Source organism: Chiloscyllium plagiosum, chromosome 10 (assembly GCF_004010195.1).
Source record: "Chiloscyllium plagiosum isolate BGI_BamShark_2017 chromosome 10, ASM401019v2, whole genome shotgun sequence".
Classification (NCBI taxonomy): domain Eukaryota; kingdom Metazoa; phylum Chordata; class Chondrichthyes; order Orectolobiformes; family Hemiscylliidae; genus Chiloscyllium; species Chiloscyllium plagiosum.
In genome coordinates, this window is record NC_057719.1 from 57,031,380 (window position 1) to 57,054,256 (window position 22,877).

At 40.6% G+C, this 22,877-nt stretch overlaps 1 protein-coding gene across 1 annotated transcript in view; it reads left to right on the forward strand.

Moving 5' to 3' along the window:
* Positions 1–1,133: 1,133 nt before the first annotated feature.
* brms1la (BRMS1 like transcriptional repressor a) overlaps positions 1,134–22,877 on the forward strand; it is a gene marked incomplete at its 5' end in the record, with an annotated part of 28,726 nt that continues 6,982 nt past the window's right edge. Inside the window, 6 exons of the mRNA XM_043698442.1 lie at positions 1,134–1,231; positions 12,871–12,998; positions 13,270–13,349; positions 15,905–16,001; positions 16,922–17,011; positions 17,388–17,452. Of these exons, the coding sequence (XP_043554377.1) occupies positions 1,134–1,231; positions 12,871–12,998; positions 13,270–13,349; positions 15,905–16,001; positions 16,922–17,011; positions 17,388–17,452 (558 nt within the window). The remainder of the gene's footprint in view (positions 1,232–12,870; positions 12,999–13,269; positions 13,350–15,904; positions 16,002–16,921; positions 17,012–17,387; positions 17,453–22,877) is intronic.

A 22,877-nucleotide genomic window follows, 5' to 3' on the forward strand; every position in this document is an offset into this window, starting at 1 on the left:
AGCATAAGAGGTACAGTTAGTAAGTTTGCAGATGACACCAAAATTGGAGGTGTAGCGAAGAAGCTTACCTCAGGATCTTGACCAGATGGGCCAATGGCCTGAGAAGTGGCAGATGGAGTTTAATTCAGATAAATGTGAGGTGCTGCATTTTGGGAAAGCAAGTCTTAGCAGGACGTATGCACTTAATGGTAAGATCCTAGGGAGTGATGCTGAACAAAGAGACCTTGGAGTGGAGGTTCATAGCTCCTTGAAAGTGGAGTCACAGGTAGATAGGATAGTGAAGAAGGCGTTTGGTAAGCTTTCTTTTATCTGTCAGAGTATTGAGTACAGGAGTTGGGAGGTCATGTTGTGGCTATATAGGACATTGGTTAGGCCACTGTTGGAATATTATGTACAATTCTGGTCTCCTTGTTATCGGAAAGATGTTGTGAAACTCGAAAGGTTTCAGAAAAGATTTACAAGGATGTTGCCAGGGTTGGAGGATTTGAGCTGTAGGGAGAGGCTGAACAGGCTGGGGCTGTTTTTCCTGGAGCGTCGGAGGCTGAGGGGTGACCTTATAGAGGTTTACAAAATCATGGGGGGCATGGATAGGATAAATAGGCAAAGTCTTTTCCCTGGGGTCGGGGAGTCCAGAACTAGAGGGCATAGGGTTTAGGGTGAGAGGGGAAAGATATAAAAGAGACCTAAGGGGCAACGTTTTCATGCAGAGGATGGTACGTGTATGGAATGAGTTGCCAGAGGAAATGGTGGAGGCTGGTACAATTGCAACATTTAAGAGGGTTTTGGATGGAATAGAAAGGGTTTGGAGAGATAGGGACTGGATGCTGGCAGGTGGGGTAGATTGGGATATCTGGTCGGCATGGACAGGTTGGACTGAAGGGTCTGTTTCTATGCTGTATATCTCTATGAATCTATAACTCCCATCTCTCCCCGCTCCCCTGGCCCTGACAACACTCCTCTCTCCCCACTCTACCCACCACACCCTTCCCCCCCCCCAGACAACTCGCCTCTCTCCCCACATCCCGAGAGCATAAATTAATTTGATTCTTGGTACAAGAAACCAAAAGTTAATAGTTAACCTGTTGACTAGCCAATCTTCCTCTTGTCTGTTACTGAGAAAATCATAATGATGTCTTGCAGAAATGGATGATGAAGACTGTGAAAGGAGGAGAACAGAGTGTTTAGATGAGATGTCCAATTTGGAGAAACAGTTTACAGATCTAAAAGAACAGTAAGTCTTAGTATAGTTTTCTATTTGGTGATACCTTATTTACAGCATTGCAAACTTCAGATCGATTTTGATTTTGTGCTAGACTGTTGGGCAACTCAAAGTTGTTTTGAACGTTTAGATTCTTTGGGTGTACTTTTGTAGCCATAGAGTTGTACAAAATGGAAACAAACCCTTCAGTCCAACTCGTCCATGCAGACCAAATATTCCAAACTGACATTGTCTCAGTTGGTAGCATTTGGCCCATATCCCTCTAAATTCTTTCATCATGTACCTATCCAGATGCCTTTTAAATGTTGTAATTGTACCAGCCTCCTCCACTCTTGTGGCAGCTCATTGCATACATGCACCATCCTCTGCATGAAAAATTTGTCCCTTTAATATCTTTCCACTTTCACCTTAAACCTATGCCCTCTAGTTTTGGACTCCCCTGTCCTGAGTAAAAGACCTTGGCTTTCATCCTATTCATGCCCCTCATGCCTTATAAATCTCTATAAGGTCACCTCTCAGCTTCTGACGTTCCTGGGAAAATAGCCCCAGCCTATTTAGCCTCACCCTGTAGATCAAACCCTCCGACCTCCTTGTAAATCTTTTCAATCATATTCTTTTAAAGAAAGAAGCCATGAAAATCACCCCTTTCTACTTGTTGTTTTACCATTAACTTGCATTCCAAAAAAAATCAATAAGAATAGTACCATGTTATAAAGGGTGCATATGTGAGCAAAATCTGTCCCCTCTGTGGGATATGATATGTATTCAAGTTGCTACTGAAGGGTGTGAAATCTCAACAATTAGAAACCCTGTGTCAGTGTCATATAAGGGTGAGTGTCAAAAGTAGGATACTGCATGTTCATGTTGGAAATCTGAAATAAAAACAGAAAATGCTGAAAATACATAACATGTTATAGGACCATCTTGGGAGATTGAGTTAATGCTTCAGGCCTTTCCAACTGAAGAACTTTAAAGAGATTGCACTTAACGTGTGTTGCTAGGTTAAATATTTTATGAATGTTTCATATCAAAATTTGACAGGTAAATAAATAAGTTAGTAACTTGCCAACATGCTTAGTTGAAGTCTGCTTCATTGCCACAGTTGAAAGTCAGCTGTAATATTAAATTGCTGAAAATAAGTTTTGAACTATTGTAACATGGAAGTATCTAAATGCTCATCTGTTGCTATGTCTTGAACCTTTTTAACTGCTACGCAGATAAAATGACTATTACCAGACTATGACATCCTACCACAATTTAACATACAGAAGTTATGATGGTGATGAGTTGTAGTAGTGGATATATTTAGTATATTCCACGATGCCAAGTTTGGGACTTTAGACCCCGTTTTAAGTTGCATCACTCAGTTTTATTTTGCTGTAAAGTTCTTGATGTAATGATGCCAGAATAATGCCGGTACTTCTGCTTTATGTCATTTGGTGCCCAGGCCTGTGTAGCATTGTGTGACTCAATTAGCTCCATTTGGTGCAAGGAGAGGCAACTCTTCCACAATCCAAGCAACAGCAATATTCTTAAATTGAGCAGTTGTTTGTTTGCTGTTGTAAACAGTTTTCACACAGTATCCACTAGTGGACCTACATTTGTTTTTCATAGCATCATAAAATCCCTACAGTGTGGAAGGTGACCGTTTGGTCCATCAAGTCTGCACCAACCCACTAAAGAGCGTCCCACTCACATTTACCCAATATTTACCATGGCTAAACCACTTAGTTTGCATATCCTTGAATGTTATGGGATAATTTAGCATGGCCAATCCACCTAACCTGCACATCTTTGGACTATGGGAGGAAACTTGAGCACCTGGCAGTAACCCACGCTGACATAGAGAGGATGTGCAAACTACATACAGTCACCCAAGACTGGAATCGAACCCGGGTCCCAGGCGCAGTGAAGCAGCCAAGTGCCGAGCATGAGGGAAGTAGAAAGAGTGAATACTTTTCTATGTTTTTAAGATTGCAACTTGGTATGTATGATATTTAAATTTACAGGGCATAATGTTTCCTTTCTGGGAAAGGCCCTGCGAAATCTTAGTATTACTGTTTCATTTTCTTGTCATGGGAAAATCTGATTATCTTTACATTGCATTTCTGAAAGTGCAATTTTACTTAAGGCTAAGTGTGGAATTATTGTACCTAACTGAACAAACAAAGGTCTATCCTGTGTAGTCCTCTATGGTGGATAACATGACCACATCTGCTCGAATTCTTTCTCTTGCTATTGACTGCAGTCTTCTCTTTGCCAACTGTCTCAGACTAAACCTGATTTGTTTTCAATTTTGGTGCCTTATGTGATCTCGATTTGCACTTCATATCCATTGTATCACAGATTTTATAAAGCTGAGAGGAGTGTAGAAAGCAAAGTAAACATGAAGTTAAAAAAAGCAATTAGGTAAATGGAGGGTATGCAAAGAAACATTGGCTGAGGAAAATTCAGTAAAATCCTCTTTCTCTTATTGTACTGATAAAGGTAAAGGTTGGGTCTATTAGGTACATGCATGGTAATTCTTAAATGGGTGCAGAGAATGTGGGACAGGATTCTTAATTTTGATTCTGTCTTCACAGTGGAGAAGGATGATGTAGATATTTTAGTTGAAGAGAAGGAGTGTGAATGATTAGATAAAATAAGCATATTTGAAACATGCAGACATGAGAAAAGATTGAATAGGCTAGCTATTTTTTCTTTAGAAGGAGGAGACTGAGGGGGTTGAATAGAGTGGACAGTATTTAAAGTTGGTGCTTCTAGCAGAAAATAACTGCGAGGAGATACAGATTAAAGGTGATCGCTAGACACAAGGAAAATTTTTTTGTCCAGAGGGTGTGTGGAATTTGCTGTCCACTTTGGTGGTTGAGGCAGAAATCTCAACTTCGGAAAGATATATCTGGATCAGCATCCAAGATGTTGTAACCTGGAATGCTGCAGACCAAGTGCTGTATTAAAATGACCAACTAGTCTATTCAGCCAGCACAGACATGATGGGCTGAATGGTCTTTCACTGTGGTGTAACATTTCTTTCGTTATCTTCTTACCTGCTTCTGGGATCCTCAATCATGCCTGTGTTTGTAGACATCCTTGTTCTGATTATATGACCTCTACAATCTACTGTGGGTAAGGATGTGGTTATTCAAAATCTTGTATTTGCATCAGATCCCATTCACTTATTGCCACTGTACTTGTTCAGCTATATTGGCTTCCAGTCAAACATTTTTGCATGAGAAACTTTCTCTGGTTCTTGCAGGTTTTCTTTTAGTGCATGGCAAGTTCTTAATGCTTTCTCATATTTACATTCTGCCACTGTTACAGTTGCTTTTAAATCTCCCAATCCTCAAACATTAGAGAACCATCAGTTTGGGAATTTGGCAGTTACCCTTTGCTTCCAAAGTTCTCCTTGGCTTCCTCGCTTGCTTCACGTGTTTCTTAGCAGGTTGTGCGAAGGATTTCATGCTTTTTCAGGCTTCTGACATGAAATTCATGACAGATCCTTATTCCTATCTGGCCATCTCTATCTGAGTCTCTAGTCTTACTTTGAGTTCTTTTTAAGAATTAGAATTAGAATCCCTACAGTGTGGAAACAGGCCCTTCGGCCCAACAAGTTCAAACCGACCTCTGAAGAGTAACCCACCCAGACCAATTCGCCCTGATTGATATACCTAACCTACAAATCCCTAAACACGATGGGCAGTTTAGCCTGTCCAATTCACCTGACCTGCACATCTTTGGACTGTGGGAGGAAACCGGAGTACCAGGAGGAAACCCATGCAGACACTGGGAGAATGTGCAGACTCTACACAGACAATCAAACCCAGATCCCTGGTGCTGTGAGGCAGCAGTGCTAACCACTCAACCACCATGCCAACCACTGAGCCATCGTGCCTACATTCTTCCTACATTTTCAGATTGTCAAGTAAAGAACTGAGAGTGGTTGCCCCCATTGTGTTCTTTACCCGTCTGGGTGATTCCAACTGGCTGTCCTGTCTCGTCATTGGGTTTTACCCACAAGCCATCGAAGTGACTCTGCAGAGGGACAGAGTGTTGATTGATGAGACCTTGTCCACTTGGATCTTATCCAATCACAACGGGACCTACCAGATCTGGAAATGGGTACTGTTTGATCCGAAGGATCAGGCCAAGTATTCCTGTCAGGTGGAGTACAGCGGGCTGGAAGTGATTTATGATAAGACTGATTCTCATTGTCAGAGAGGAACCACACTCAGACTCGGATCAGAGGAGGGAGGGTGAGTGCTGCGCATTTTCACCAGAACAGCCGAGGTTAGAAAAAGGAACAATATATAGAAAGGGGCTCGCACCATTTATAGGAAACCATAATCAAGGCAGTTGTTCCTGGGAACTCCAGTACAACATGTATCAGTGTATCCTGGAATATTAGAGTACAGCAGCATTGGATAAATGCTGGGATATAACAGAATGACAGGATCTGGTGTTTTGCAGGTAATTGTCACTCACTGTATCCGTGCATACACAGAATTAAGGCACCCAATGTAACCTGAAAACGCATTTCATCCCAGTACCTGGCATATTCCAGGAATATTATAGTATTAAAGTATATGGTACATTGTACGTCTGCTATTGATGGTATTAGGCAAGAACTTTCGAAAGCTGATTGGAGGCAGATGTTCGCAGGTAAAGGGACGGCTGGAAAATGGGAAGCCTTCAGAAATGAGATAACAAGAATCCAGAGAAAGTATATTCCTGTCAGGGTGAAAGGAAAGACTGGTAGCTATAGGGAATGCTGGGTGACTAAAGAAATTCAGGGTTTTGTTAAGAAAAAGAAGGAAGCATATGTCAGGTATAGACAGGATAGAATGAGTGAATCCTTAGAAGAGTAAAAAGCAGTAGGGATAGCAGTAGGAGGGAAGTCAGGAGGGCAAAAAGATGGACATGAGATAGCATTGGCATAGAATTAAGGAGAATCCAAAGGGTTTTTACAAATATATTAAGGACAAAAGGGTAACTTGAGAGAGAATAGGGCCCCTCAAAGATCAGTAAGGCAGCCTTTGTGTGGAGCACAGAAAATGGGGGAGATACTAAATGAATATTTTGCATCAGTATTTACTGTGGAATAGGATATGGAAGATATAGACTATAGGGAAATAGATGGTGACATCTTGCAAAATGTCCAGATTACAGAGGAGAAAGTGCTGGATGTCTTGAAACAGTTAAAAGTGGATAAATCCCCAGGACCTGATCAGGTGTACCTGAGAACTCTGTGGGAAGCTAGAGAAGTGATTGCTGGGCCTCTTGCTGAAATATTTGTATCATCGATAGTCACAGATAAGGAAGACTGGAGGTTGGCAAACGTGGTGCCACTGTTTAAGAAGGGCGGTAAAGACAAGCCAGGGAACTATAGACCGGTGAGCTTGACCTCAGTGGTGGGCAAGTTGTTGGAGGGAATCCTGAGGGATAGGATGTACATGTCCTGAGGGACAGGAAAGGCAAGGACTGATTAGGGATAGTCAACATGACTTTGTGTGTGGGAAATCATGTCTCACAAACTTGATTGAGTTTTTTGAATTGGCACCACTGACTCAAGGTGCTAGGAACCAGTGTTTGATTCCAGACTCGAGTGACTAAAAAGATGTCCTCAAGAATATGAATATCTCGATTACTCCCAGTGCTATAAGCTAGTGAGGGCAGGCATAGGAGGATAGAACAGATGAATGCATGGCTGAGGATCTGGTGTATGGGAGAAGGATTCACATTTTTGGACCATTGGAATCTCTTTTGGGGTGGAAGTAACCTGTACAAGAAGGACGGATTGCACCTAAATTGGAAGGGGACTAATATACTGGCAGGGAAATTTGCTAGAACTGCTTGGGAGGATTTAAACTAGTAAGGTGGGGGAGTGGGGCCCAGGGAGATAGTGAGGAAAGAGATCAATCTGAGACTGGTACAGTTGAGAACAGAAGTGAATGAAACAGTCGGGGCAGGCAGGGACAAGGTAGGACTAATAAATTAAACTGCATTTATTTCAATGTAAGGGGCAGAACAGGGAAGGCAGATGAACTTGGGGCATGGTTAGGAACATGGGACTGGGATATCATAGCAATTACAGAAACATGGTTCAGGGATGGGCAGAACTGGCAGCTTAATGTTCCAGGATACAAATGCTGCTGGAAGGATAGAAAGGGAGGCAAGAGAGGAGGGGGAGTGGCTTTTTGACAAGGGATAGCATTACAGCTGTACTGTGGGAGGACATTCCCGGAAATATATCCAGGAAAGTTATTTTGGTGGAACTGAGAAATAAGAAAGTGATGATCACCTTATTGGGATTGTATTATATTTGCCTGAATTGTCAGGGTGAACTTGAGAAACAAACTTGTGAGGAGATCTCAGCTATCTGTTAGAATAAGAGGGTGGTTATGGAAGGGGATTTAACTTTCCAAACATAGGCCGGTCTGCCATAGTGTTAAGGGTTTAGATGAAGAGGAATTTGATAAATGTGTACAAGAAAATTTTCTGATTCAGTATATGGTTGTACCTACAAGAGAAGATGCAAAACTTGACCTGCACTTGGGAGATAAGGCCGGACAGGTGACTGAGGTGTGAGTGGGAGAGCACTTTAGGGCCAGCGACCATAATTCTATTAGTTTTAAAATAGTGATGGAAAAGGATAGACCAGATCTAAAAGTTGAAGTTCTAAATTGGAGAAAGGCCAATTTTGACAGTATTAGGCAAGAACTTACAAAAGCTGATTAGGGGCAAATGTTCGCAGGTAAAGGGACAGCTGGAAAATGGGAAGCCTTCAGAAATGAGATAACGAGAATCCAGAGAAAGTATATTCCTGTTCGGGTGAAAGGAAAAACTGGTAGAAATAGGGAATGGGCTTCCTGATTCCTGATGAAGGGCTTTTGCCTGAAACATCGATTTTCCTGCTCCTCAGATGCTGCCTGACCTGCTGTGCTTTTCCAGCACCACTCTAATCTAAACTCTGGTTTCCAGCATCTGCAGTCCTCACCTTTGTCCAGAAATAGGGAATGCTGGATGACTAAAGAAACTGAGGATTTGGTTAAGAAAAAGAAGGAAGCACATGTCAGGTATAGACAGGATAGATCGAGTGAACCCTGAGAGTATAAAGGCAGTAGGAGTATACTTAAGAGGGAAATCAGGAGGGAAAAAGCAGGAGGGAGATAGCTTGGCAAATAGAATTAAGGAGAATCTAAAGAGTTTTTACAAATATATTAGGGACAAAAGGGTAACTAGGGAGGGAATAAGGCCCCTCAAAAATCAGCAAGGCGGTCTTTGTGTGGAGCCACAGGAGATGAGGGAGATACTAAACGAGTATTTTGCATCAGTATTAACTGTAAAAAGGACATGGAAGATATAGAATGTAGGGAAATAGATGGCGACATCTTGAAAAATGTCCATATTACAGAGGAGGAAGTGCTGGGTGTCTTGAAACGCATCAAGGTAGATAAATCGTCAGGACCTAATCAGGTGAACCAGAGAACTCTGTGGTAAACTGGGGAAGTGATTGCTGGGCCTCTTACTGTGATATTTGTATCATCAATAGTCACAGGTGAGGTGCTGGAAGACCGGAGGTTGGTTAACATGGTGTCACTGTTTAAGAAGGGTGGTAAGAACAAGCCAGGGAACTATAGACCAGTGAGCCTGATGTCGATGGTGGGCAAGTTGTTGGAGGGAATCCTGAGGGACAGGATGTACATGTATTTGGAAAGGCAAGGGCTGATTAGGGATAGTCAACATGGCTTTGTGGGTGGGAACTCATGTCTCACAAATTTGATCGAGTTTTTGAAGAAGTAACAAAAGAGGATTGATGAGGGTAGAACGGTAGATGTGATCTATATGGACTTCAGTAAGGCGTTTGACAGGGTTCCATATGGTAGACTGGTGAGCAGGGTTAGATCTCACGGAACACAGGGCGAACTAGCCATTTAGATACACAACTGGCTCAAAAGTGGTGGTGGAGGGTTGTTTTTCAGATTGGAGGCATGTGATTCGTGAAGCGGCTCAAGGATTGGTGCCGGATCCACTAGTTTTCATCATTTATTTAAATGATTTGGATGTGAGCATAAGAGGTATAGTTAGTAAGTTTACAGATGACACCAAAATTGGAGGTGTAGTGGACGGCGAAGAAGGTTACCTCAGATTACAATGGGATCTTGATCAGATGGGCCCGTGGGCTGAGAAATGGCCGATGGAGTTTAATTGTTTAATTCAGATAAATGCGAGGTGCTGCATTTTAGGAAAGCAAATCTTAGCAGGACTTATACACTTAATGGTAAGATCCTAGGGAGTGTTGCTGAACAAAGAGACCTTGGAGTGCAGGTAGATAGGATAGTGAAGAAGGCGTTTGGTATGCTTTCTTTTATTGGTCAGAGTATTGCGTACAGGAGTTGGGGTCATGTTGCGGCTGTACAGGGTATTGGTTAGACCACTGTTGGAATATTGCGTGCAATTTTGGACTCCTTCCTATTTGGAAGGATGTTGTGAAACTTGAAAGGGTTCAGAAAAGATTAAAAGGATGTTGCCAGGGTTGGAGGATCTGAGCAACAGGGAGAGACTGAACAGGCTGGGGCTGAATTCCCTGGAGTGTCGGAGGCTGAGGGGTGACCTTATAGAGGTTTACAAAATTATGAGAGGCGTGGATAGGATAAATAGGCAAAGTCTTTTCACTGGGGTGGAGGTGTCCAGAACTAGAGGGCAAAGGTTTAGGGTGAGAGGGGAAAGATATAAGAGACCTTAGGGGCAACGTTTTCACGCAGAGGGTGCTATGTGTATGGAATGAGCTGCTAGAGAAAGTGGTGGAGGCTGGTACAATTGCAACATTTAAGAGGCATTTGGATGGGTATATGAATAGGAAGGGTTTGGAAGGATATGGACCGGGTGCTAGTAGGTGGGACTAGATTGGGTTGGGATATCTGGACGGCATGGACGGGTTGGACCGAAGGGTCTGTTTTCGTGCTGTACATTTCTATGACTCTAACTCTAATTCCAACTTATCCTTTGAAACAGAAACGTTTGTTATGAATTGATCTCGCCAAAAGTGCAGAGTTTTCTTATTCTGGTGTAACTTAGATTGAATTCTGGTAAAATATTTAGTTTTGACAGCATTTTGTCGAAACCCACAGCCGTACAATTATTACTTGATAACTTGCCACTTTTGGTTTTAGATCCGCATCAATCCAAATAAAACAGTAATTTAGAAGATTACTCCGGCCCCTTGAAAAAGTTAAGTTCTTAAAAGTGTAGAATATATCCAATTTCCAGGGAAACACATAACACTTGACTTCACCAGTCAGTTAGTAAAAATGTGTAGTTTTACCTTTATATCAAGTACAATTTAAACAGTGCAAGTGGCACTTGTTGCAGTGCTTGAGCACAATAGTAAAGCATAGCTTAAAGCTGTGAAAATCAGATTTAGGAAAGAATTGGAGAATATTTCTTAACATGTAGTCTGGCATTTCCCATCATCCATTATCTCCAGTGATCTTTTCAATGGATATATGTCTTTGAGTCAGATGAAAACAGGATTACACTGCTTTCTTACACCTGAACAGCTTTCTGGTGCTCGCTGCTCAGATTGTAATGCAGAATGTTAAACTTTCAAGTGGCAGCATTAGAAGAAATACCATAAAACTATTGCTACTGGTAGAAACATACCCCTGCATTAGAGTGCCTACAGCAGGAGAGTTTTAATAAATTGCGTGGAAGGGCAGGTGAATCCAGGAGATTGGACTAACTTATGGAATTGCAAAATGCTATATTGGGAGGATAATAGTGATAATGTAATTGGAGGATGAAATTTAATGAGTTTTTTTATACATATGAGAAGTAGCATTTCATTTTGTTTGACTGAAGTATGCACTGTCCTCAGGGACCTATCACATTTACCACCTCCTCATTGAGTTAGATTTAGAAGCCAAATTTATATTGAGATACTTCTGAAGTTTACATGTGTGGAAATTGTGCAGATTTCTACCAAAGTACTACATTGCACAAACCAGAAATATGGAGATCTGAAACAAAACAGAATGTTGGAGAAAATCAGTAGATCTGACAGCATTTTTGAAGAGAAAAGCAAAGTTGACTGTTGGAGTCCCATGACCATCCATCAGAACCAAAATATTCCAAGTTTATCTCTTGTCTAATTAGGCCATCTAAGCTGTAGGGTTTTACATAATTGTTTCGAACAAGAAGAATATCTGATCTATACGGTAGGTGCTCCAGGCCCTATCAGTGAGTTAGATTGGCAGATCAATTTTTTTTTAAATGTCATTACTAAAGAAAAGCTGAAAATGCTGGAAAAATTCTTTTGAACTGTTCTGAAGAAGAGTCCTTATCAGACTTGAAGCATTAATTCTGCTCCTGCACAGATGCTATCAGACTTGCTGAGTTTCTCCAGTATTTCTGTTTTTTTTTCAGGTTTCCAGCATCTGCAGTGTTTTGCTTTTACTTGATTACTGAAGATATGTTTGAATCATGTGTTTTAATTCCTACTTTTTTTTGTTGACGTGTCTAATTACTTGTGATGTCTTTTTACCTGCTGCCATCTTAACACCAAGGAGGGTCGTCATATGATAATTGACAACTGCATACATTACCATAATTACTGATTGGGTTTTTCTGGCAAATTGTGTGTTTGGTTAATTTAGAAAAATAGTCAGTAATAATGCAATCGTTACGTGTTCTTTATGTTCAATATTCTATATCTGAAGTGAAGTAAAAGACACATCCCACAGAATGGTTGCAATGCAAAGGGAAACCATTAGGTCCATTTTGTCCATGCTAACTCTGTACAAGATCAATCGGAATATCCTAATCATCTTCCTTTTATTTTGCAAAATGTTTCTCTAATATAGTAATCCAATATTTTGGTAGCCATTGTTGAATCTGCCATTATCACATTCTCAAGCAGTGCTTCTTTATTCGAAGTACTTGGTACATTTTTCTAAAATTAAGAACTTTTTTCTCATGTTGCATTTGGGTCTTTTACCATTCACCTTCAGTTTCTCCCTGTCACTTTCGTCCCACCCACTCATTATTTTTGAATGCATCTATCATACCTCCAGCTAATGCACTGTTGTATCCTGCAGATGGCTGGGTCTTTAATTTGAGTCTGTTAATGAAATTTCAAATTGTGTGTAAAACATATAGCTGCAAACATAAATCTTATGCACATATAAAGTATAATAAAAGGTATAACTACCTTTGACAGTATTCATTTAATTATACTCTATGTAAATTGTTTAATTATCGGTGGCTCATTGGTTAGCACTACTGCCTCACAGCTCCAGGGACCCAGGTTCGATTCCAGCCTTGGGCAACTGTCTGTGTGGAGTTTGCACATTCTCCCAGTGTCTGCGTGGGTTTTTTGCAGGTGCTCTGATTTCCTCCCACACTCCAAAGATGTGCAGGTTAGGTGAAAAGACCATGCTAAATTGCCCATGGTATTGAGTGTCAGAGGAAAATGGGTCTTGGTGGGTTACTCTTCGGAGGGTCAGTGTGGACTTGTTGGGCCGAAGGGCCTGTTTCCACACTGTAGGGAATCTAATCTAAATTGGATGTGAGATATGACAGTTTTGAACTATATTTGATTTGGCTGAACAAATTTCAAGGTGAATAACTTAACCAAATAGTCTTTATATTTTCAGGTTATATAGGGAAAGGTTAAGTCAAGTGGAAGCAAAACTTGAGGAAGTTATAGCAGGAAAGGCTCCTGAATATTTGGAACCATTAGCAACTCTACAAGAGAATATGCAAATTCGAACAAAGGTTGCAGGTAAAAATTAAATTTTAAAATTTCTTTTTCAAATGCATATTTTCATGTGCAATTTTTACAAGTCTAAAGAGATCCACGCTATTATATTGTTCTCTAAACCCAACTTGATGCAACATTTAACAGCAGCAACGTAGCTGTCAAGGTAATTATGAAAAGGCAGTTCCACTTGATCCACTAATGATCTGAATATATGTTAATTTAGCAGTCAAAAGATATGAATAAAAATCAACCCATTTATTTTCTATTTAAATGGGTGATTTTCTGGTTACAGGTATCTATAGAGAACTCTGTTTGAAGACTGTAAAGAATCAATATGAGTGTGAAGTCCAGGCAGCATTCCAACACTGGGAGGTGAGCAGTGTTAACTTTACAATGGTCACTCCTGCTATTGTAACTGTAACAGATAGCTTGGTAAGGATTAGGGTGAAGACGATATTCTCTCACATTGGTTCTCTCACCATCTGCAAAAATATCCTTCAATTAAGTGGCCTTTTTAAACAAATTGACATTTTAAGCTTCCAGATATATTCTGTGTCCATGCTATCTGCCTCCAAGTGGTGCTTAACCAGGAAAGTACTGATCATTTAATGCAGAGTATTGGTGATCAACTGAATTCTTCGAAACCCACATCAGATCTGATTGGATTCGGTCTCCATGCTGAGCTTTTTTCCCTGACTGTGTTAAGCTGTTTCCATAGTGTGTATGAATCTGTCAGTGGAGCAGGAATATGGAACAATAGCTGATGGCTATGATCCTCTAAGTCTGATTGTTAGTTTTTATTAATCTGTGTGATAGCACTGCCCATAGATATTTGTGAGGAGTTTTGTGATTGATTTATGCTGGGAGTGCTTTTTTTCATATCCTAATTTGAAGCTTGGGTGCACTATCCTCTTATTTTTCACTTTATATGGCTTCATACTAAGAATGCCTCACATGGTGTTGTGTACCCACCACTGTGCTGAATGGGATAGGTAAAGAAATGTCCAGCAGCTCAAAACTAGGAATCTGTGAGATTCTGTGGTCCAGCAGCGACAGATGGATTACATACCACCCACAATCTGCAACTCCCGTAACTTGGCATATTCCTCTGTCTTCCTTGGGTTCACTGAATGTAGAGGCACGTGGTGGGATCAGCTCCAGGCATGGAAGGCTGACCTGGTGAAGCACGCAGTGGATTAAATATATGCTACGTCATGGAAGTGACATGATATGGTTAGACCTTGGCCATCCCATGCAACCAGTCAGATCAAAACTCTGCAGTCCTGCCACGTTCAATATCCAATCATAATGGACAGTTCAGTAGCAAACTGGAGGAGCTCAGTATGAGAGTGCAAAAGCCAAGGTTGAAATGTTTGTAACCATCTTAAGTCAGTAGTATTAACTAGGTAATCTTTCAGTCTTCTGATACAGCCACCATCACAGGTGCCAGTCTTCAGCTAATTTCCTTCACCCTATGTGACATCAGGAAATGACTAAATGCAGTGCACACAGTAAAGTCTACAAGCTTGACAGTCTCCATGCTATTATGGCAGACTGTCTCCAGAACTAATTCTTAATCTTTAGATAAACTATTTAAGTAGAACTACTAGAATAGCTTTTTTCTGAAAAAGGTGGATAATTGTGAGAATAGGCACCATTGAGTCTATTCCCTGAGCAAAGTGATAGAACAATGCTATCAAGTGGCACTTGCTCACCCATCTTTCTTTTTGCTTCTGGGAAAAAAACTTGGCAGCACATGTCCTATACAGCTTTATTCCTAACATGAATTAATAGATTTGGAGAGATGAGATGAGAGTAACTGCTCTTTACATCAAGATAACATTTGACTGAATGCACTCACCTAATAAGAATGAAATAAATAGAATTCAATGGAAAAACTCTGGAGTTATATCTGAATGGTTATGGTTGTTGAAGAGCAATCATCCTGGCCTAGAATACTGAAATTCTAAGTACTTTAGGGCCCAACACAAGCAGTTGCTTCATCGATCATCATCCTATGTTTATAACTTCAGAATTGAAGCTTTTCACTAATTGAAGAGTGTTTAGTAAGACAATGAAGCAGTCTAAACCCCAGGCAGGAAAACCTAGACAGCTTCCAAGATTGGGATGTAAGTGGCAAGTATTATTCAGGCTACACCAGTATCAGAAAATTATTGCAATTGGAGAGGTTAACCACCTTCCCTTATAGTCAATGTCATTGCCATCACAGAATACCCTCCCATCTAAAGGTGGGCATTTCCCAGAAATTAAATTGTAGTCCCAAACAATGCTGTGGCTATTAAAGCAGACCAGAGGAATAAGTATTATGCCATGAGTGACTGTCTACCATCTAAAATGCACTTTAGGAATATGATACAATGCTTTTCACTTGCTTGGATGCTTGCAGCTCCAAAATCGCTTAAATGACTTCACACTGTCTAAAACAAAGTAGTCCATTTGACAGGCAGTACATCCATTTGTTTAAACCCAACCCCTTCACTGTTGTGATACCATGGTTGCATTGTGTACCACCTAAAAGATGCACTGCACCTTCGTGCCAAGACGTTTTTTAGATTAGATTAGATTACTTAATCTTTGATTGCACCTACAAAGCTTCTTGATTTCCACTGTTTAGAAGGTGAGAGAAGCAAATGCATGAGAACACCGTGACCACCAAGCCATAAACCATCTTCGCATATATTACTCTGTTATTGCAGGATCAAGATCCTGTAACTAGCAACTTTATAAAACATTGTGAACTATGGCATTGGATGTTATGACAAAGAAGCATTATCACCATCTCAATCACAGCTATAGATGCCAGCCTTGCCAGCGGTGACAGCATTCCACGAATAATGAAATTTTAAGAAGTGGTTATGTATATAAAATAATTCAGAAAAGTTAACCTATATTCTGCTGCTTACTAGAGTGAAAAGCTCCTTCTCTATGATACTGTACAAAGTGAACTGGAGGAGAGAATTCGGCGCCTTGAAGAAGACCGGCACAGCATTGACATCACTTCAGGTATGCAAGCTACTCAGTTCACATGAAGAGTATATAATGTTCTGCAGATTAGCACTTTACAATGCTTAAGGACAATAAAAACTCTAACATTCTTTAAAATAAACACAAGAAATCTCCAAGTTTTGTGAAGATTTGTAGCTCAGGTTGAGATTCTGGTTGTAGATTTGCTCGCTGAGCTGGAAGGTTCATGTTCAGATGTTTCATCACCATACTAGTAACATCTTCGGTGAGTCTCCAGATGAAGCATTGCTGATGATTCTGCTTTCTATTTATATGTTTGGGTTTCTTTGGGTCGGTGATGTCATTTCCTGTGCTCTTTCTCAGGGGGTAGTAGATGGTGTCTAACCTCATGTGTTTGTTAATCGAGTTCCGATTGGAATGCCATGCTTCTAGGAATTCTCGTGCGTGTCTCTGTTTGACTTGTCCTTGGATGGATGTGTTGTCCCAGTCAAAGTGGTCTCCTTCCTCATCTGTATGTAAGGATATTAGTGAGGGAGGGTCATGACGACATGACCAATCGGAACTTTATCAATAAACACATTGACTTGGACCTGATTTACCACCCCCTGAGAAAAAGAACAGGACATGACATCACCAACCCAAAAAAACCCAAATATATAATAAGAAAGCAGGAATCATTAGCGATGCTTCGTCTGGAGACTCACTAAAGATGTTCCTAGTATGGTGATGAAACATCTGGACATGAACCTTCCAGCTCAGCGAGCAAACCTACATCCAGAACAAGAAATCAAATTGTTGCATCAGTTATAGAACTATGTTTTTGCTTCATTTGTCAACCAACAAATGTGTATAAAGTTACTATGAAACTACTAGTGGTTGATACAAAAATGATTGAATATTTCCATGTTTAAAAACACTGCTTAAATATCTAGATTAATAACTTATTATCTATTTTGTAGAACTTTGGAATGATGAACTACAATCCAGAAAAAATAAGAGGAAAGATCCATTTAGTCCAGACAAAAAGAAAAAACCAGTGGTTGTCTCTGATATCCTTTTTTTAAAACTACATCTTTAGAACAAAGCAAATGCTTCAACAAAGCCCACTAGTAACCAGGCACAAACATCTCCCATTGGCTGTTATCCCTATTGGAAATCTAATAATCTTGCAGAGCTTTTGTTGAAATTAATACCTAAAATATTTAATATTTTAATGTATAATTTAAGACTAATTTCTGGTATAGAAATAGTTTTTATTAATGTTTTTAAAATATGATATTTCTCCATGATAACTTGAAAATGAAAAGATAAAACATGTCTTATTTTAAGCATTCTATTACTGTTTTAAGTATGTATATCATATTTTTAAACTGTAGAGAAACAGAATTAATTTTCAGTTTCTGGGAATTTCCTTAACCATCAAACGTCCTTATGTAGTTTACATGTTACAAGATCTTGATATACTTGAAGACTGGACAACCATTAGAAAAGTATGTTTCTTCATATACTATGCCCCTCATTTGTAGTAATTTTTTGTAAATTGAAATTGTAATTTGAAAGTGACGTTGGAGGAACCAGTGTAGGTGAGCTCACAGCATAGTTTTTAATGTGTAACCTAGCTGTAAGTCTACAGTTGTGAGTGGAGTGGGATTTTTTTCTTGATTATGTTTTATTGAGATCTGTCTGTCTGATGAAATTTTAAAAGTATAAAACCATAAGTACTAAGTTAGCATAGAGCACTTTCTTTTAAGAGCAAAAAGGTGGTGTTATTTTCTGGGTCTATAGATTGTGAAGGAGCAAAGCTTGCCTTTAGTAGAGTGATATGCTCTTCCTGTTAGACGTGGGAGTTTAGGGAGAGTTTCCATGTTACTGATGATTATGTCTGCAGGAAGTGTCTTTGGTTGTGAATCCTATCAGTTTGCATGGATCCATTGGAGTGGTAGTTAGAGGCAGTAAGGAATTTACAGGAGCTGTGGGATAGGACGAATAGCAGTTAAAGGCAGGGAGAAAAGCTGCAGATACAGTCAGGAAAATGGGTTAACCCCAGGAAAGGTAGGAGGGGTGGGCAGGTAGTGTAGGAGTCTTCTGTGGCTATCTCCATTTCAAACAAGTATGCTGTTTTGGAAAAGGTAGGGGATGATGGACAAGCAGCCAAGTTTCTGGTATCGAGACTGGCTCTAATGTAATGAGGGGTACGTCAGGTTCCAAGCAATCAATTGTGATAGGCGACTCTCCAGTCAGAGGCACAGACATACATTTCCGCAGCAAGCAATGAAAAATCAGCGTTTTGTTTTGCCTCCCTGGTGCCAGGATCAAGGATATCTTAGGGTGCAAAATGTTGTCAAAGGGGAAAGGAACCAGCAGGAGGTCATTGTACACATTGGAACTAATGACATAGGAAGGTAAAAGGATGAGATTCTGAAGGGAGAATATATAAAGTTAGGCAGACATTTAAAAAGGAGGCTCTCCAGGGTAATATCTGGATTATTTCCGCTGCTACGTGCTAGTGAGGGTAGGAATAGGAGGATTGGAGCAGATGAATGTTTGGCTGAAGAGCTGGTACAAGGGAGAAGGGTTCACATTTTTGGATCATTGGAATCTGTTCTGGGGTACAAGTGACCTGTACCCCAGAAGGAGGCATTGCATCTGAATTGGAAAGGGACTAATATTCTGGCAGGGAGATTTGCTGGTGCTGCTCAGGAGGATTTATTGAATCATAGTGTCATAGAGATGTACAGCATGGAAACAGACCCTTCGGTCCAACCTGTCCATGCCGACCAGATATCCCAACCCAATCTAGTCCCACCTGCCAGCACCCAGCTCATATCCCTCCAAACCCTTAGTAAGGTGAGGGGGTGGGACCCAGGGAGATAGTGAGGAAAGAGAGCAATCTGAGCCTGGTACAGTTGGGGAAAAGGAGCATGTTAAACAGTCAGGAACAAAGCAAAGAACAAGGTAGGACTGATAAACTTCATTTATTTCAATGCAAGAGGCCTAACAGGGAAGGCAGATGAACTCAGGGCATGATTAGGAACATGGGACTGGGATATCATAACAAGTATGGGGATGGGCTCAGGGATGCACAGGACTGGGAGGAGGGTGTTGGTGGCGGCAGTGGTGGCAAAAGATAGGAGGGGGAGTGTTGTTTTTTAAAACTGATAGCATGACTGCTGTACTTGTGAGGGTATTCCTGGGAATATATCCAGGGAAGTAATTTGGGTGGAACTGAGAAACAAGAAAAGAGTAATCATCTTAGTGGGATTGTATTATAGACCCCCCCCCACCCCTGCCAGTAGTCAGCAGGGAATTGAGAAACAAACTTGTAAGGAGATCTCCGTTATCTGTAAGAATCAGAGGGTGGTTATGGTAGGGGATTTTAACTTTCCATCCATAGACTGGGACTGCCATAGTGTTAAGGGTTTAGATGGAGAGGCATTTGTTAAGTGTGTACAAGAAAATTTTCTGATTCAGTATGTGGATGTACCTACTATAGAAGGTGCAAAACGACCTACACTTGGGAGATAAGGCAGGGCACGTGACTGAGGTGTCAGTGGGGGAGCACTTTGGGGACAGTGACCATAATTCTATTAGTTTTAAAATAATGATGGAAAAGGATAGAACGGATTTAAAAAGTTCTAAATTGGAGGAAGGCTAATTTTGACGGTATTAGGCAAGACCTTTCAAAAGCTGATTGGGGATGGATGCTCACAGGTAAAGGGACAGCTGGAAAAGGGGAAGCCTTCAGAAATGAAGTAACAAGAGTCCAGAGACAGTATATTCCTGTTCGGGTGAAAGGAAAGGCTGGTAGGTGTAGGGAATAGAGCCATATGGATATACAGCTTTTCGGTCTGGAGGCCTATGACCAGCGGTCTTCCATAGGGATTGGTTCTAGGTCCTTTTTTCTGTCATTATGTAAATGTAGATGACAATATAGAAGGCATGGTTAGTAAGTTTGCAGAGGACCCCAAAATTGGTGGCATAGACAGTGGAAAAATGTTTTCTAAGATTACAAAAGGATCTTGATCAAATGGTTCAATGGGCTGAAAAATGGCAGATGGAGTTTAATCTGGATAAGTCTGAGGAATTGCATTTTGATACAACAAACAGGGGCAAGACTTATACAATAAATTGAAAGGCCTTGGGTAGTGTTGTCGAACAGAGGGACCTAGGGGTTCAGGTACATAATTCATTGTAGTTTGTCTCACATATAGATAGGGTGGTTAAAAGACATTTAGCACGCTTACCTTCATGGCTTATTCCTTTGAGTATAGGAGTCAGGAAATCATGTTGAGATTGTATAGGACATTCGTAAGATCTCTTCTGAAATATTGTGTCCTGTTATGGGAAGGATAATGTTAAGCTAGAGGGGGTTCAGAAGAGATTTACCAGAATGTTGTCAGGGATCAGGATTTGAGTTATAAGGAAAGGCTAAGATTTTTTCACTGGAACATAGGAGGTTGAGAGGTGACCTTAGAGGTCATGAGGGGTATAGATAATAATAGGTGCCTTTTGCCTAGGATGGGGTATTTCAAGACTGAGGGGCATATTTTAAAAGTGAGAGGAGAGAGATTTTTAAAAAGATATGAGGATGGTTCGCATATAGAATGAAGTTCCTCAGGAAGTGGTGGATGTGGGTGCAGTTATAACGTTTAAAGACACTTAAGTAAGTACATGAATGAGAAAGGTTGGAGGGATATGGGCCAGGAGCAGGCAGGTGGCACCAGTTTAGTGTGGAATTTTGCTCGGCATGGACCAAAGGGTCTGTTTATGTGCTGTACTACTGAGATTTTCTTCCTTCAACTTACTTTGAGCTTCACTGAAGCACTGAAACAGACCTGAGACAGAATGTTGTCATTGAAACATGATGGTGTGCTGAAAAGACAGGCAACTGGAAGCTTAGGGTCATCTTTTACAGGTAGAGCAGAGATGTTCAGCAAAGCGGTCACCATGTCTCTGTTTTGTCTCCCCAATGTAAGGGAGACCATATTGTGAGCAGCGAATTCAGCAGACAAGATAGAATGAAGGGTAGGTAAATTACTGCTTCAACTTTAAGGTGTCTGTTTTTCTCACCAAGAAACTGCCAGATCTGCTGAGTTTTTGCAGCTCTTTCTCTTCATGTTAGTTTTACAGTATACGCAGTGCTGTTTTATGTTGTTGTTAGGCAGATACCCAAATACCCATGAGAGGCTCATCATCTCTCAAGGGAACTTCAGAATGAGCAATAAACTCTAAGCTTGCCAGTGATATGCAGATCCAAAGAAGAAAACAAATTAAAAACTGATCCATTCAGTTCAAATAAAAACATCTGTATAAGCTGTTCAAACATGTTTTGATTGATAGCAGTTTTTGAATTTACAAGTTACTTAAGCTCAACGTTTTACTCAGAGTATCTGTGTAAGTCTCATTTTTTCTTAAATCATGCCTCCTCAGAATTGTTCACACCATACACTTTACAGAAAAGAAAATAAACTCTTTTCCTTTCTTTTTTAAAAAAAAGTGTTTTAATTAAATTTGCTGCAAACTGTTTACTTTCTACTATTTGAGCTAGAGAATTTTAGCACATATTAGAAATGTAAACAAAATAGTGGGACACTCAGCTCGGGTAAGGTGTGAGGAGAAGTATTGATAGATGGCTGACCAGTGATCATCGACTCAAAGATACTTCAGATTGACAACTTTTAACCATGTACAGAGACAAAAAAGTTTGACATGCTGATTATTTCCATCATTCCCTGTATTTCAGATTTCCAGCATTTACACTGTTTTGCTTCATTGTGTGTATTGTGTCACTGCTACTTTTCACATGTTCTTGTTTTAACACGTTTGGCAGTTGAATAACGCTATGCTATACAAGGGCAAGGAAGGTTAAATAAAATTTGAATTATATTAGCTGGAAATAAGATGATTTTGCTATGAGGCTTGATATCTGAGTAACACTCTGAAATATCAGGAACGAGGGGTAGAATTTTCTCCTCCCTGGTTTGGTGTGGGAGACGGTGCAAAAGGTCGGAGAATAAAGAGACAAAGAAAAAAATCAGAAATTCAATGTGAAGAAAACATTATCTTTCCTCTTGAGTCTTAAATGGTGATATCAGAATCCTGCCAATTAGTGACAATGACTTTATTTCTATGCACTTCCACTATTAAAGCCCCAACTTGCCCGATATAAACAGTACTTCCAATTGTCCCTTCCTTCCCTGAGAAACTGGATGGCACAAATTCCTGACATGTAAGTCAGAGCAGGTACCTGCCTGACTGTCAAATGCTTATCTTGCCTATCATTCAAAAACTTCACAACATGTCCCTGCATGTTTGGTGGCCATCATCCTGTTCAACCCATGTAAGTTTGCAGAGGCAAATCACCAGCCTCACCATATCAACATGCTTGTTCTCTGGTCAACCTAGGCACCACTTCAGCCCTTCAACATTTTGCTTTCGAATTTAGGGACACCTGTGACGCGTGCGCGCACACACACACACACACACACACACACACAATAGCATGCTTCTACATATGATACTTCGTATGTCTACTAGCACTTATTCATGCAGTCATTGTGGCTGACAGACTCTGTCTACTTCACATTGCTTTCCTAGCGCATTGTAGACTTCACCACTGACTTAAGCACTGTGAGCCTCTGTGTGGCACATGTTCTTCTTTGGTAGCCTGCAGCTGAGCATTGGTGTCTGGCTTTAACACGGAGGGAAAGGCAGGTAGTTTATTGTGGTGGGGAGCACTGAACACTCAGGGCGAACATGTCACTGTACCAAGCCAACATCTCCCCTGCAGCATGTGGCAGCAGTTTATATGCAAACCCAAGGTATGTGATTCACACAAGTCAGTGTGTGAAAGTCAGAAGTGCAGCAGTTCTTCGGGTGAAGGGGATATGTTCAGTCACAGGATATCACCACAGT